A 16,212-nucleotide genomic window follows, 5' to 3' on the forward strand; every position below is an offset into this window, starting at 1 on the left:
AATGATTTTTTATGCCAGGCACAAGGGACACAAAGTGAATGGTGTTTACATACATCATGTCCTACACACAATGGGAAATTAGCACCTGAAAGCTAGAACCAGATCTCTATCTTGGCTCTTCCCTGCCTTTGAATGGTGTCACTGCTCTGTTTCTGCCTGTTCTCAGCATTTAGTTCATTTTTCAAAAGGGAGGATAAGATGGCAGAGAGAGTAAAATGGGAGATTGGACTGGGGTGGGTGATTAATATATGGGTAACAACCTGTAAAACAAAATAATACAAAAAACGCAAAATCCAGATTTAGTAGTATAATATAGGAAGAGAAGGTAGCTGGAAGTACTATATGCTAACCCAGACAATATGATACACAACCCCGCAGGGGGATGACTCAGTGAGGAGTGGGGCAGAGGCTGCCTCTTTAGACTAAGAGCCTTTCAGTTGGACAGCTGAATGGACTAGATATGCTGCTTCATCTGTAAGCTTTCTTTGATGATGATAAAACAGGTGAAGACAAGCCTGGACACCCCACAGGCCCACCCCATGGCCTGCTTGGAGCCCACAAATACATAAGGCACATTCTTATCCTCACATAGCAGCAGAATGTGCAGGATGATCTCCAGGGCCTCAGCATCTGCAGCCATCATGATGAACTGAGAGATGGCTCTGTTGAGGATTTTGGTGGCTTCATTAGCTCCTGAAGGTGCTTGTAGTTACATGGATGCTGAACAAGGTCCAGTAGTTTCTTGGTGAGGTGGGTATCTGCAAGGTGATAGGCCTTTGGATTTACATCAGCCCCAGTCATTTCTGTGATTCCATGGTCTTGCCACCCCTCTGGGAGTGCAGCCAATGTCAGAGCAGGAGCACACACTTCAGCCAGAAAGGAGGAGTAGATGCTTCAGGATTTCTGATGAATGGGAAGGGCAAGTCTCAGGTTTGCCATATCATGTAAAGGTATCAGATCTCTTGGCTTAATACTCTTGAGCTTTCTTCTGTGAAATCTGCAAGACTGATTGAGATGCTGTCTGCAGGACAGTGCCTTGGTTAGGAAATTGATTTGACTCTGGAAGTGGTTCCAGAAGAGATGTAAGAGTCAGAAGTCTGAGGAACTTTCTGATAGGAGGGAGCAGAGTAGATTTTGTTGACCCAGAGCTGTGAACCAAAACCAGTGAGTGGAGATTCCATGAAGGCAGAGGTTGACTCAATGTAAGAACTCTTCACAATAAGAACTCCTTATGGAATGGGCTATCTTGAGGTGAGCGGCTAAGGGCTGAGTGAGAGACCCTGTCAAGAATTTGGTACTGCAGATTTTTGCCTCAGATAGGCCATTGTACCAGGTGAATGATTGTCTGTGTTTTCTCTAAGAAGACTGTCATCAGCCAATAGACCATTCAGGGTACAGGGAGACTTCTGTAGCCATCCACACCAACTGTCTGGTATAGTGTCTGCTCCTTTACTTAATTCTAATTCCAAGGTGAATAAAACCGAATCTTGGTCTTTGCCAGCTCCTTTAACTATTGCCTCTGTTTGCCCTTTATCAGATTGGTGGGATCCGGTTCCTGTATGATAATCTGGTTGAATCCCTGGAGAGGTTTAAGACCAGTAGTGGCTTTGGCTGTATCCTGGCCCATAGCATGGGTCTGGGGAAAACTTTGCAAGTGATCTCCTTCATCGACGTCCTCTTCCGCCACACGCCAGCCAAAACTGTCCTTGCCATTGTGCCGGTAAGAGTTCAGTCACCCCTCTGAGGAGCTCTGGGTTAATGCCTTTCTGGGTACTAAACAGCTTGATGAGCTCATCTATGAGCTTGTTTCTTAAAATCCTTTTTCTGGACTTGGCTTTCTGACAGGTTAATACTCTTCAGAATTGGTTGGCAGAGTTCAACATGTGGCTTCCAGCACCTGAAGCCCTTCCAGCTGACAACAAGCCTGAAGAAGTCCAGCCTCGGTTCTTTAAAGTTCACATCTTGAATGATGAGCACAAGTAAGTGGCCTACTCTCTCCTCTTCTCCCTTTCCTTTTAGACTTCTTTCCAGGATCTGGATATCAGGGCACTAACCCAGATTCCTTTTGGTTTCTTGATGTGGTCATCCCCCCTGCCCCCCACTGCCCATTCCTTGATACTCATTTTTTCTCTACCTAGCTTTTCAATAAAGTCAGAGTTAGGTAGCTTGAAAATGTCTTATGTTCTGCTTGAAGGTGCTTTTATATCCTGAAAAATACGCATACATCATCCTATTTGCCCATGTGAATGGTAATAAAATTCAACATGGTGAAATGAAACTATCCATCTTCTAACTTTTCACCTTTTACATTTCTCTTTCTTAGAAGCCCAATCAGCAGTCTCTTTTAAGCCCCTGTTTACAGTTGACCTTTACTGGTACAACTTCCAAGTTTTGAAAAGGGTAAACTTTTGTTTTAGATTTGAATAAAATTATATTTCCATTCTATACATTCAATTTGATTTCCAAAATTCTAAAGCTATTTCTTGGTCCAAGCCAGCCATCCATGCTACCCTTTCCCCTTGTTGGCATGGGTAATTGAGAAGATAGACTTTCTCTTCTTCAGAGGCTGCCTTTTGTGATGTTTGGCACATACATCAAAATGAGGAGACTATGGGCGGCCCCCTAGGTGGTTGATCACCTGCTCTTCTTTCTTGGGTTTCAGGACTGTTAGTCCACATGCAGTTAATGAATTAGAATCAAGACTCAGTTGTTTAGGAGTGGAGAGACTGTGCTCTTAGTGTCATCTGGGCTCTGCTGCCCTTTCTCCTTTACTGCTTGTCCTTAGCTCTTTGCTCATCGGGGCCTGGGAAGGTAAAATGTAGAATATTGCCCTTGCTTTTACTATCTTGTGTTTATTATGGGAATAATTTGAAATTCTCCCTCAAATGTAGAATTGTAGTCATGCATGTACATCCAAGGGAGTCATTACTTTTGCTTGCCTTGTGCCATTGCATTTCCGTTTTTCTGATGTTTAACTTGTCATTGGTGACCTCCCCGTCCATCCTCAGTGCGGTTAGCATCTTTGGGATACTGGGAAGGGGGGCAGCCAGCAAGCCCTATGGTGCTGCCACTGAAGTCCTTGGCAATAAGGACTTCTGAATGTACATCAACACAGCTCTAATTGTGAGCAATTCTTTCTGGGGAGCAGTGGAAGCAATAATTTTTTTCTCTGTTCACTCTTGCAGGACAATGGCAGCTCGTGCTAAAGTGATGGCTGATTGGGTATCAGAGGGTGGGGTACTACTGATGGGGTACGAAATGTACAGACTCCTCACCCTGAAGAAATCCTTTGCCACAGGTAGATCGAAGAAAACCAAGAAACGCTCTCACCCGGTCATCATTGATCTGGATGAAGAAGATCGACAGCAGGAGTTTCGGAGAGGTGGGTAGCCTATCCTGGGAATACTCTTAGGGGTAGTGTTTCAGGAAGAAATAGTGTCTGTGGTAGCACTAAGTCAGATGTGAAGATTATTGATGTGAGTTGTATTGTCATGAACCAGAAATCCAGGTCCCTAAGATAGGTGGGATGACCTCCACTGGCTCTCAGAAGATATTGCTTTCCTTGCCTGTCATGGAATTCTGGGTGGGCCACTCATAGACTGGCTTAGGGAGACTCCCCTGCCCATCTGACCCTTTTTCTCTCACAGAGCAGTTAGGAAAGTGACTTTTCCTCTCATCACATCCTAGAGGTGTTCTGGGGTAGCATTAAGAAAATATTTACAAAGTATTTAAATCACTGATATGCAGAGTAATAATGATATTGTGACTTTATAAAAGGAGAATTTATCCCAGGTTTGTGTTTTGTTTTGTTTTGTTTTGTTTTGTTTTGTTTTGTTTTGTTTTAGTGAAAGTCATTCCTCTCGTAGTGATAGTTCTGCTCCATCTTCTAAGGGCTTTGCCTGTTTGGGGAAGAAAGTTTTTTTTAGGTTCAGAGGCTGTTTCATTTTATAGGTCTCTCCATGTATAGATTATGTTTGTGCTAGGTTTGCTTCTGTGGTAGAGCTGGGATGAACTTGCCATTTAGCAATGACTGGCAGGTAACTCCAGAAAGATTTTGTCCTTTAGCTAGCTCCCCACCAGCCAGCCTGCAGATGGCGCAGAGACACTGGCAATGGTGAAAGTCGACTGAAGTATCTGGATGATTCCCGTCAGTCTCACTTAGACCCATTTAAAAAAAAAAAAAAAAGGTTTTTTTTATAAAAATGTTTATTTTTGAGAGAGACAGACAGAAGGCGAGCAGGGGAGGGGCAGAGAGAGAAGGGGAGACACAGAATCTGAAGCAGTCTCCGGACTCTGAGCTGTCAGCACAGAGCCTGATGGAGGGCTCAAACTCACAAACGGTGAGATCATGACCTGAGCCAGAGTTGGATGCTTAACCGACTGAGCCATCTGAGTGCCTCTCACTCAGACCCATTTTTAATCCTAGGCTGGTAGTCTGTAAAGTCACACTCTCCGCCACCCAGTTGATATAAGCCCTAGGTAGGAATGCGAGGTATTTTACTTTGAGTGTAAAGGAGAAAAAGAAAAAAGATAAGGAAAGGAAAGAGGGAAAAGAGATATTTACTGCAAGAGTCAATAGTCCAGGTTAACGTGTCACACCAAATGCGCATGAGCCTGGATGGCTGGCTCCCTTTCACTAATGGGGGCTGACTCTTGCTTTCCTGCTTCCTTCATTTCTTCTGTCTCCTCCAGGGTGCACCCCTACTTCTCATATTGTTGACTAAGAGCAGGCCCTCTCACCCTCTGACTCCGGATCCTCTTCCCTCCCTAGAGTTTGAGAAGGCCTTATGCCGCCCTGGCCCTGATGTGGTGATTTGTGACGAGGGACACCGCATCAAAAACTGCCAGGCCAGCACCTCACAGGCCCTGAAGAACATTCGCTCTCGCCGCCGAGTGGTGCTGACCGGGTACCCCCTGCAGAACAACCTCATTGAGTACTGGTGCATGGTGGACTTTGTGCGCCCAGACTTCCTCGGCACCCGGCAGGAGTTCAGCAACATGTTTGAACGCCCCATCCTGAATGGGCAGTGTATTGACAGCACGCCTCAGGATGTCCGCCTCATGCGGTACCGGAGCCACGTCTTGCACAGCCTCCTGGAAGGCTTTGTGCAGAGGTGAGCCATCCTCAGGGCCCTGTGTTTTGAACCATCAGAGACCCATTGGTGTAACAGGCATGCAAAGCTGTCCCAAAGGGGGACTGTTACAGCAGGAGGGTCCCTCCCTAGTGGGTGATAGTAAAACTTTCCTTTTACTGAGTAGCTTTTCCTGAATAGCACACAAATGATGGATAGCCACTGTTTCAGTCCTCTGAAAGTTTGGCCTAGAAGTACTTTTCTCAGAAGTTAATCTTTGAAGTTTCTAGGGATACCTACCTTACTTGCTGAGAAGCAAAAGAGAGCTAGCCTTCTGCTGACTCTGAAAGCATAGAAATGCTGGTTCCCGGGGGCATGGCCTCACCAGTGTCAGCATCTCGGTAGATGTAGTTAGGCCGGTCTAAAACAATTTCCTTGTTTTTCCTTGTTAAGATGGAATATGTGCAGAAAGCTTAGAGAAACAGCCCTAGATCTGGGTATGAACCTGAAGCTCCCGGTCTCTGCCACCCAATCCTCTTTGCTTTAGTTCTTATCCTTAAAATGAGTTTCTTCTGATGGTCGCTAAACCAATCCTTATTGTTCTAAGTCTGTTGTGAATGTTGAGATCCTCAAAAGGAGGTGTGGCAGAAATGCAGGATTCTTTTGTTATCCTGCACTGACCCCTCCTGGCCACACTGGCTTGATGATTCTGATCTCTGCCTTCGTAGGAGAGGCCACACTGTGCTGAAGATTCATCTACCTGCCAAGGAAGAAAATGTGATCCTGGTGCGGCTCTCAAAGATCCAGCGAGATTTGTACACACAGTTCATGGACCGTTTCCGAGACTGTGGTAGCAGTGGCTGGCTGGGGCTGAACCCCCTCAAGGCTTTCTGTGTGTGCTGCAAGGTGTGTTGAGGCCTCAGGGAATACTGAGATATGAATGAAGGTTGCACATGGTCCCAAAGAAGTTATTCCTGCTAGGAGTCCTTGATAAGGGAAGAATAAAGTGACAGGGGTCCCCCTCGGTTTGCTGCATTGAAGAACTGGGGGCCCCAAGGAGAAATATGCTGGTTGTGTGCTGCACAGTTCCTGGGGGTGCCACTCAGCCTGTGATATAAATGGTGCTCCTTGCAGTTGTGCAGTTCATCTGGTCAACTTGTGGTACCAAACTTGAGAAATCACTTCCTTTCTCACTGATTTTTTTTCACTTGGGAGAAAGGGGTAGTGGAAAAACATTGTGGGGCAGTTTTTGACTGTTAGCATAATCAAGATTCAAGAAATATATAGCTTAGACAAGTTATTGGGGTACCTTGTGTTTGATTCTGCGTTTAATCAGATTGAGACCTCTTTCATCCTGATAATGTTTGAGAAGGCCCAGGTATCTAGCACTAAACTTCATGAATAGGTTGATGAGCCCTGACTTATCTTTATAGTATGTGCTTCTTGTTGACTAATGAAGGACCTGCTTCTTTGACAGCTGTCAGCCAACCTGTTGGGTATTATTCCCAACTGACCACTGCTTTAATGAGTCAACTGAAGGAGTATGTCAGGGGCAGATGGGATTTCAAAATGTTTCTTTTGTAACCACAGTCCTAGACCAGGGCCAGGAAGCTACAGCAGATATGGTCTGTGAGGATGCTACAGTGCCAACACACCCTTCCTATCCCCCCACCTCTGCCCCCACCCCAGGAATTCTCAATTCCTGCTGGGAACAGTCCCTGAAATGACTTCTGGTTGGTCATCTGTAAGTTAGATACGTTTGTCCATAGGAAGAGATTGGTCTTGTTTTGTAGTTTCAGACAGTAGTTGGCTGTAGCCACACAGTGAAACAGGGACATTCTTACCCTTATTTAAATAAGAATGCAAGGCTTGTGCCACAGCCTTTTTGATTATGCCTATGGGCATATGGGCATGCCTGCTGGTATGAACTCTTCCCCTTGTGTTATGGTGATCACAGTTAGTTAAAATGAATGCGTAGGCTCTTTGGCTATGAGGGAGTTGGAGATACTTTAATTTTTAGCGTGACAGTGTATGCTGTAGGACCAGTGTGTGTTTCAGCAAGCACATGTTTCCTGACTCTCTGGGACACCCTTAGCTTGTTCTCTGCCCTGTGTCATTTCCCCTTTAACTTGAACTCCAGATCTGGAATCACCCGGATGTGCTGTATGAAGCCCTTCAGAAGGAGAGTCTGGCCAATGAGCAGGACCTAGATGTGGAAGAACTTGGCTCAGCTGGGACTAGTGCTCGCTGCCCATCACAGGGAACAAAAGGCAAGGGGGAGGACAGCACCTTGGCTTCCTCAATGGGAGAAGCAACCAATAGCAAATTCCTACAAGGGGTTGGCTTCAACCCTTTCCAGGAGCGAGGCAACAACATTGTCACATATGAATGGGTGAGTCAAGCAGAAACTTCTATGCCCATAAACCACTGCTGAGAAGGGATGGTACAAAGCAAAGCCTATGTGGGAAGAGGGTGGGGGTTGTACAATGCATTGTGCTGCCAAGTCTCTGCAGGGAACTATAAAGGTTGCCCATGAGCTTCTGCCTTGGAAGGAGTGAATTTTATTTCTAGTGATCTGGCCACGGACCTTCTCTAAGCTGCCTCATTTCTCTATTGCAGGCCAAGGACCTTTTGACTAATTACCAGACTGGGGTCTTAGAGAACTCTCCCAAAATGGTATTGCTTTTCCACCTGATTGAGGAAAGTGTGAAGCTTGGGGACAAGATTCTCGTGTTCAGGTAGGAAGAGAAATTCCCCAGTATTACTGTGTATCTATAGTAGAGTGACATAGCCCCTACAGAGTAAGACTGTCTGGGGTAACCCCAGCTCCTTTTTTTTTTTTGTTTTGTTTTGTTTTGTTTTGTTTTGTTTTCATGCCTCTGCAAACCAGTGCTTCTTGTGAGGACCTTCTTGCATTTCATCTCATTCTTGGAGTTTCTTATTTTGCCCAATGTGATTTCTCTGCAGAGAACTGTTTAAAACCCTAGGCTGACATTGTAGTCATAGTCTAACCCTTCATATTGTGGCCCACATCAGATCTGGCCTGTGGCTTGCCTGAAAGCTAGTTTTTACATTTTTAAATGTTTTAAAAGAAGAAGAAGAAGAAGAAGAATATTCAACAGACTGAATGTGGTCTGCAAAGCCTAAAAATATTTAGTATCTGACCTTTTCCAGAAAACATTTGCTGACCTCTGATCTAATCTGCTTCGGTCCCTCCCCGGCCTTTTTTTTTTTTTTTTTTTTTTTTAATTAAAAACCATTAAGGAGGAGGGCACCTGGCTGGCTTAGTCAGTAGAGCATGGTGACACTTGCTCTCAGGGTTGTGAGTTCAAACCCCACGCTGGGTGTGGAGTCTGCTTAAAAAAAAAAAAAAATTTTTTTTTTTTTTTTTTGTTGCTTTGTATGTAAGGTCAAATAAGTAATATGATTTGTTCCAGAGTTACATTCTGTGGCCAGAGTTTTGAGTTCCATCAAGGCTTGACTCTTCAGGGAAACAGACATATTTTCTTTCAAACAGACATGCTTTCTTTTTGCTCTGGCTAGATTATGCCCCCATGAGAGCTAAGGGGTATCTTGGGAGCCTCAGAGTAAAGGTTTCCATGTGTGGCACACGTTGAGAGGAGAGCGGTAATTCTAACTGGGGGAGAGTTTAGTGTTCCACTGGTTTTATATATCACTTCTGAGGAGACTGCTTCTCTTTATAATTTGAAAGCCCTAATAAGACCCATAATTTTGATTGTGGCCTGTAGTTTGATCTAACGTATGTAACGTTGGTTTTTAATGCTGATGCTATTTGTTACTATGTACTGAGCTAAACCCCAGAATTTAGGGGAAGTAATTGAGGAAGAATTGAGGAAGTAATAGGGTAGCAAATTTAGTGGGGGTGGTGATAAGTGTATGGACGACTCTGCTCCCATTATGAGCTAGGGAGAATACCCCTAGTGGTTCTTTGTGGGGTTACCTCTTATGGGGAGCAGGTTCTGGGAGCTCCCACTGTCAGAAGGCTATATATGATTGTGAGTCCACTGGGGAACAAGATTCCCTTGGGTCTGGGAGCCTTCTGAACCAAATGTTGTCCCTTCCAGCCAGAGCCTTTCCACTTTGGCTCTCATCGAGGAATTCCTAGGGAAACGAGAAGTGCCCTGTCTACCTGGTGCTGATGGGCAAGGAGTACAGAAGTGGGTTCGAAACGTCAGCTACTTCCGTGAGTTCACTGCTGCTTTGTTTCTGGAGCCTTGGCAGGGTCTGCTTAAGGCTTTCCTTTCCTTCTCTGCATTTTTGTCTTCTACTCCGTTCTCCACCAAATGTGTAGGAGTATCCGGAGTAACCAAAAGCAGGGAGGTATTGAGAGCAAGCTGCTATGTGTGAGGCACTGTACTAGGGGCTGGGGAGCTTGGGCAAGATACGGGGAGAGCAGAGAAGTAGAAGACATAAACCTTGTCTTCATCTGAGATACAGCAACTCCAAGACAAATACAAAGCAGCACTGATCGAGTGCCCTTATAGGTTCTAAGGAGAATAGAATCGTTGTGGGAAGGATGATTGGAGAAGGATTCCTGGAGGAGGCAGAACTTGCAGTAGACTGGTAAAGATGGGGAGAATTTGAATATACAGAGTTAGTGGGGCCCAAAGATCATTCTAGGAAGAAGCAACAGAGTGAATATAGGCCATGATCATGCATTCTGTACAGGGGAGATAGTATCCCTAAGAGGGTGAAAATTGGTTCTTGAGGGGACAAAAAAAAAAACAAACTTAACTTTTCAAAAATATAAAGCTCAAATAGGCATCCAGTAAATAAACATATACAGTATATCTGTGGCATTTAAATTTTCATGAGGGACGTGTCAATTGGGGAAAAAAATGTATAAAAAGGCTTCTTAAAGGGGGTGGTCATGAAAAACAAAAGTTGAGAAATATTAACCTCATGTACTTACTGTCCAGATATTGACATTTGGGCCAGATAATTCTTTTTGTAGGTTGGGCGGGGGGGGGGGGGTGCAGCAAGGGGGTGCTGTCCTGTGCATTGTAGGACTTTTAGTAGCATCCCTGGTCGCTATTCATTAGATGACAGTAGCATCCACCCAGTTATAACATCAAAAATGTCTCCAGACGCTGCCAACTGTCCCCTGTAGGGTGAGAGGGCAAGGAAATAACCCTTGTTGAGAAACACTGGCCTAAAGGAAGTATTTAGAGAATAGAGGTTCATAGGTGGTAGGAAGACCCAATGCCGAGCTGTGCTTGGGAACTGTGGGAACTCAGGTTGGAAAGGTAGGTTGGGGTGCCAGTTGAAAGAGCCTCTAATACCAATTAAACTGATACTTCCTATAACAGTCATCATCCAGTCCTCCATGTGGTATTTCATCTCCTTAGCTTTGTCCTTTTCTCTCTTTTCCCTAGGGTGACAAATGTAGCCGCTCCTCTCTTATTCATGCTGCTGCTGCTTTTTTTTTTTTTTCCTTCCAAGATTTTATATAAATTCAAGTTAGTTAAGGGTAGTATTAGTTTCAGGAGTGACTTAGTGATTCATCACTTATATACAACACCCAGTGCTCATCACAAGTGCCCTCCTTAATACTCATCATGCGTTTAGCCCATCCCCCACCCACCTCCCTGCCAGCAACCCTCAGTTTGTTCTCTATAGTTAAGAGTTTCTTAGGTTTGCCTCCTTCTCTGTTTTTATCTTATTTTATTTTTCCTTCCCTATGTTCATCTGTTTTATTTCTTAAATTACACATATAAATGAAATCATGGGGTATTTGTCTTTCTCTGACTTATTTCACTTAGCATAATATCATCCAGCTCCATCCATGTTGCAAATGGCAAGATTTCATTCTTTTTCATTGCTGAGTAGTATTCCATTGTATGTTACATACATACAAACCACATCTTCTTTATCCATTCATCAGTCAGTGGACATTTGGGCTTTTTCCATAATTTGGCTATTGTTGATAATGCTGCTATAAACATTGGGGTGCATGTCCCCCCCCTTTTTTTTTTTGCTTGTGCCCCTTTGAATCAATATTTTTGTATCCTTTGGATACATACCGAGTAGTGCAGTTGCTAGGTTGTAGGGTAGTTCTATCTTTAACTTTCTGAGGAACCTCCACACTCTTTTCCAGAGTGGCTGCTCCAATTTGCATTACCACCAACAGTGTAAGAGTGTTCCCCTTTCTCTGCATCCATGCCAAAATCTGTTGTTTCCTGAGTTATTAATTTTAGCCATTCTGACAGGTATGAGGTGGTATCTCATTGTGGTTTTAATCATCCCTGATGATGAGTGATGTTGAGCATTTTTTCATGTGTCTTAAGCAATTTGTATGTCTTCTTTCGAGAAATGTCTGTTCATGTCTTCTGCCCATTTCTTAACTGAATTTTTTTGGTGTTTTTGGGTATTGAATTTGATAAGTTCTTTATAGATTTTGGATACTAGCCCTTTCTCCGATATGTCATTTGCAAGTATCTTCTCCCATTCTGTAGATTGCCTTTTAGTTTTGTTGATTGTTTTCTTTGCTGTTATTCATGCTTCTTAATTGAATGTTACTTTTTCCCTTTCCTTTGAACTTCCTTCTTTTCATCCATATGCCCCATCCCACTGCCCCAGATCTATTCTTTTTAATGTCTCCTTATAGTAAGCTCTTAATCATAGGAGTTTGTTAACAATGCAAATTCCTGGTGGAGGGACAACATCCATATCACAACACAGAACTCTTAGTCCTTCTGCACTCACCAGGATTTACAGGACTGAAGTAGAGAGGTCACCCTGAGCCAGCTTTTACCAAGCTTCCGTATTTAGAGTGGTTCTTATGCAATCTAAAGTCTAGGAACCTTGACCTTAGAATTAGTTTGTCTATTAAAGGGAGAAACATAGTTTGTAATCCTTGTTGCACATGGCGATATTTGAAAATTATAGGTGCCTGGGACTCACTGTAGACCCATGGAATGTCCATGGGGGTGGAATCAGAATACTGTAGTGTATTTGTTTTGTTTTAAAAATACATTTGCCCAGTGATTTTGCTGTGTACCCGTGCCCTTATATGTCCATTTCTTGTGATTTTCCTTCTGTCCTAGGGCTAGATGGTAGCACCCCTGCCTTTGAGAGGGAGCGGCTCATTAATCAGTTCAATGATCCCAGCAACCTCACCACCTGGCTATTCCTTCTGTCCACAAGGTGAGTGGATCCTGAGAGCGGAGGTCAGAGGGCTGTATTCAGGGCAGCTAGCCACGTGGGCAGGTACCCAAAGGCTCATCCAAGTTTCATCAGAAGAGATCTGCTCGGGTTTGTGACTTGTTTTTGAAGTCAGAGAGGGGACCCCAAAAGGAAGTTGTGTTAGAAGGGTAGTCATCATGATAGTGTCACGAAGTTCTTTGAGCCCTTCATTAATAATAGTCATACTTAGCTTTTCTCTCAGGAGTATTCTGAGTCTTAGATGATGGGATTAATGTGAAAGTGCTTTAAAAAGCAGAAAGTGTAATGTAACTGTAAAAGGCGATGGCATTATTTGTCTTATGCCAAGCAGCTTGAAGGCTGTGCTGTGTTCTGCCATCAGAATGCCCTTGATGGGTGTGAACTAGTCATTTTCCTAAGCTGTTAGACTAAACACACCAGAAACATCTGTATGCAGAGGTTTCCCTTCACCAAGTGACATCACTCTGGGGCCAGGATGCAGGGGCCTTACTAATTACAGAGGAGAGAGAGTGGGTTTTCTTTCAAAACTGGTCAACACTTCTGTTTTGGATTTTCAGGGCATACTTTTCAGGGCTTGAGCAATGTACTGTTCATCAGCAGGAGAGTACAATCCTCCAGTATGTCATGCTTATAACAAAGGAAGTGATATGGGGCTATCAGTCACAGTCAAATTTCAGTTTGAAAACGTTCTTTAAAACGAAAGGTTCTGTGACTGTTGGCTTGTGTTTTACAGGGCTGGATGCTTGGGTGTGAATCTGATCGGTGCCAACCGAGTGGTGGTGTTTGATGCTTCTTGGAACCCTTGCCATGATGCCCAGGCAGTGTGTCGGGTATACCGTTATGGCCAGAAAAAGCCCTGTCACATCTATCGCCTTGTGGCTGATTTCACCCTTGAAAAGAAGATCTATGACCGACAAATTTCCAAGCAGGGCATGTCAGGTAGGGCATCTTTCAGGCACAATATTATCCTTATTGTATCAGTGGTGGGAGGGGAGGGCCAGGTTGTAGGAACACAGGTAAGCTTTGAATCACAGAAAGTCAGCAGTTCCTCCCATCTCATTCTGATTCAAATAATTGCTTAAGAGGTGATTGACCCCAACTTGTCCTGGGCAGGTTTAATGATAAGAACTGAGTGTAGGTATACAGGTTTCTCTTATGATATTTCCATTTCACCAGGGCCTCAGACCTGGTCTTTGACTTTCAAATATGGGATGGACTGAGGTAGTTTAGATATTAGTGACAGTTATACCAACCACAACCTCTCTTGTCTGCCAACCTTTGTAGCTGTGCTTTTGCAGTCTTCTCTGCCACATACTGACTTTCTCCATGTCTTCTCACTTCTAGATCGGGTGGTGGATGATCTCAATCCAATGCTGAACTTTACCCGGAAGGAGGTGGAGAACCTACTGCACTTTGTTGAGAAGGAGCCAGCTCCCCAAGCATCCTTGAACATAAAGGGGATCAAGGAGCCAGTACTCCAACTTGCCTGTCTGAAGTACCCTCACCTCATCACCAAGGTGAGAGCCTGGGATGCATGCAGTTCCCAGTATAGCAGTCTCCACTCAGGGAAGCTTGTCTGGCAAACTACTTTCCTTCATCTGAAGCTTTGTTTCATACAGAAGACTTGAACTCATCTGGTTCTCTCCTTACCCTGTGAAGTTTCCCACCCCAGTCTTATTCTAGCAGTGCTCAGCTCAGCCATGTGGAATAATTTGTCCAGTGTGAGTTTTTCCTAGCAGAAAGAAGGGGTAAAGTTCTAGAAATGTAGTCTAGTAATTCTCTGAACTCTCCCATCCTTTTATTTTTTAAGTGTTTAATTATTTTGGAAGAGAGAGAGAGTGAGCATACGTGCTGTACCCGTGTGAGCCAAGGAGAGAGAGAGAGATAGAGAAAATCCCAAGCAGGCTCCACACAGTCAGTGTGGAGCCCAACGCGGGGCTCCATCTCACAAACCATGAGATCATGACTTGAGCCGAGATTAAGAGTTGGATGCTTAATGGACTGAGCTACCCAGGCGCCCCTCTCCCATCCTTTTGATATAGAAGGCAGATTTGGGCTATCTAAAGGTGGGGCTGGGTTAAAGTTGTGAGTTATACTCTTGACAAAAAGACAGTAAACCTGCTTATGTGTCTGTAAGCAGGCTCTTTGCGAGTGCTGGAGATAGTCAGCCCTTTCTCAGTTTCAGAGTAAGCCTCATTGTATATCCGTTGTGTTGGCACAGACTGATAATTAAATCAATGTCCTCCTATGTCCCCAGGAGCCTTTTGAGCATGAGTCACTGCTCCTTAACCGAAAGGATCACAAGCTGACCAAGGCTGAGAAAAAAGCAGCAAAGAAAAGCTATGAGGAAGACAAGCGCACATCCGTCCCCTATACCCGCCCATCGTATGCGCAGTATTACCCTGCAAGCGACCAGAACCTGACCAGCATCCCTGCTTTCAGTCAGAGAAACTGGTGAGTCACTGAAAGGGGAGGAAGGCCTGCTGCTGGGCCAGGCCCAAACCTTGTGACTGGTTCTGTTTTTAAAAAATTAAAAAAAAAAATTTTTTTTTATGTTTATTTATTTCTGAGACAGAGAGAGACAGAGCATGAGTGAGGGAGGGGCAGAGAGAGAGGGAGACACAGAATCAGAAGCAGGCTCCAGGATCTGAGCTGTCAGCACAGAGCCCGACACGGGGCTTGAACTCACAAACTATGAGATCATGACCTGAACCGAAGTTGGTCACTCAACCAATTGAGCCACCCAGGTTGAGCCCTGACTGGTTCTGTTTTAAACAAAGGGAGAGCCTATAACTTGCTTGCTGGCTGTTGTGAACCGACAGGTCCTGCTCTTGGATGAGGTTCCAAAGCAGTTCAGCAGCCCTGGTGTTTTAAGTGGCTCTGGCTGAAAGAGTGACCTACTGGCTTTGTGACTCAGAAGAGTCCTTCTAGACTCCTGGAGAGGTGCAGCTTCCCAAGACACAGAGGCCCACCCCTCCCACACAGCTGCCTTCATATCTGTAGCGCCTTGGTCCTAGATCTTGCTTAAGCAGTGAAGTTCAAGGGTGAAGGCCAGGTCTTTTGCGGGTCTTGGATTGCAGTCAAGGAATTCTGCTGCTCTTAATGGGATTTTCATTGTGTGGCTGTGCCACAATTCTGAGAAAAAAATCTTTTTCTTGAGAACAGCTTCCAAAGTATGAACATGATAGAAGCTAGTTGCTAAGCAAAGAGCTTCTTTGTAAGAAATTACAAAACATTATGCTTAATTTTTTTCATTTTAAGGCAAAGTACTTCATAGGCCTTACCAGATTGACTGCCTGATTGAGTGGTTTGCATTAAAATTTTTTTTTGTTTTATTATCCTTTTTTTAAAAGTTTTTTTTACCTTTATTTATTTTTGAGAGACAGAGCACAAGTGGGGAAGGGCAGAGAGAGAGAGAGGGAGACACAGAATAAGAAGCAGGCTCCAGGCTCTGAGCTGTCAGCACAGAGCCCAACTCGGGGCTTGAACTCACGAACCTTGAGATTATGACCTGAGGTGAAGTCGGACGCTTAACGGACTGAGCCACCCAGGTGCCCCTAAAACTTTTTTTCCTATGAAGATTACGTGTTAAAAAAAAACTTGACAAATGAGGTTCTAAGGGAAATGAAACCAGTAAATTTTACTTAAGACTAATTTTTGGTGAGTAAATTTGCTACTCTTTTTTTTTTTTTTTTAATGTTTATTTTTGAGAGAGAGACAGAGCATGAGCAGGGGAGGGGCAGGGAGAGGAAGACACAGAATCCAAAGCAGCTCTAGGTTCTGAGCTGTCAGCACAGAGCCTGAGGCGGGGCTTGAACTCATGAACCGTGAGATTGTGACCTGAGCCAAAGTCAGAAGCCTAACTGAGTGAGCCACCCAGGTGCTCCAAATTTGCTACTTTTTATGTACAAGATGCTTTCAAGAAAAATGTTATTCTCTTTCAAAGCCTTCAGAC

General features: G+C 44.3%; 1 protein-coding gene and 1 pseudogene across 3 annotated transcripts in view; one reads left to right on the forward strand and one right to left on the reverse strand.

The window, feature by feature from the left end:
- The window catches only part of RAD54L2 (RAD54 like 2), a 116,732-nt gene that overhangs the window by 87,003 nt on the left and 13,517 nt on the right, over positions 1-16,212 (forward strand). For all 3 annotated transcript variants that reach the window (XM_043587461.1, XM_043587464.1, XM_043587462.1), the window contains 12 exons: positions 1,538-1,720; positions 1,846-1,979; positions 3,186-3,382; positions 4,772-5,114; positions 5,801-5,978; positions 7,213-7,464; positions 7,692-7,810; positions 9,158-9,276; positions 12,140-12,239; positions 12,991-13,196; positions 13,602-13,774; positions 14,515-14,711. In XM_043587461.1, the coding sequence (XP_043443396.1) occupies positions 1,538-1,720; positions 1,846-1,979; positions 3,186-3,382; positions 4,772-5,114; positions 5,801-5,978; positions 7,213-7,464; positions 7,692-7,810; positions 9,158-9,276; positions 12,140-12,239; positions 12,991-13,196; positions 13,602-13,774; positions 14,515-14,711 (2,201 nt within the window). The remainder of the gene's footprint in view (positions 1-1,537; positions 1,721-1,845; positions 1,980-3,185; positions 3,383-4,771; positions 5,115-5,800; positions 5,979-7,212; positions 7,465-7,691; positions 7,811-9,157; positions 9,277-12,139; positions 12,240-12,990; positions 13,197-13,601; positions 13,775-14,514; positions 14,712-16,212) is intronic.
- On the reverse strand, positions 434-817 carry LOC122486479 (annotated as a pseudogene).

This window comes from Prionailurus bengalensis, chromosome A2, assembly GCF_016509475.1.
Source record: "Prionailurus bengalensis isolate Pbe53 chromosome A2, Fcat_Pben_1.1_paternal_pri, whole genome shotgun sequence".
NCBI classification, from domain to species: Eukaryota; Metazoa; Chordata; class Mammalia; order Carnivora; family Felidae; genus Prionailurus; species Prionailurus bengalensis.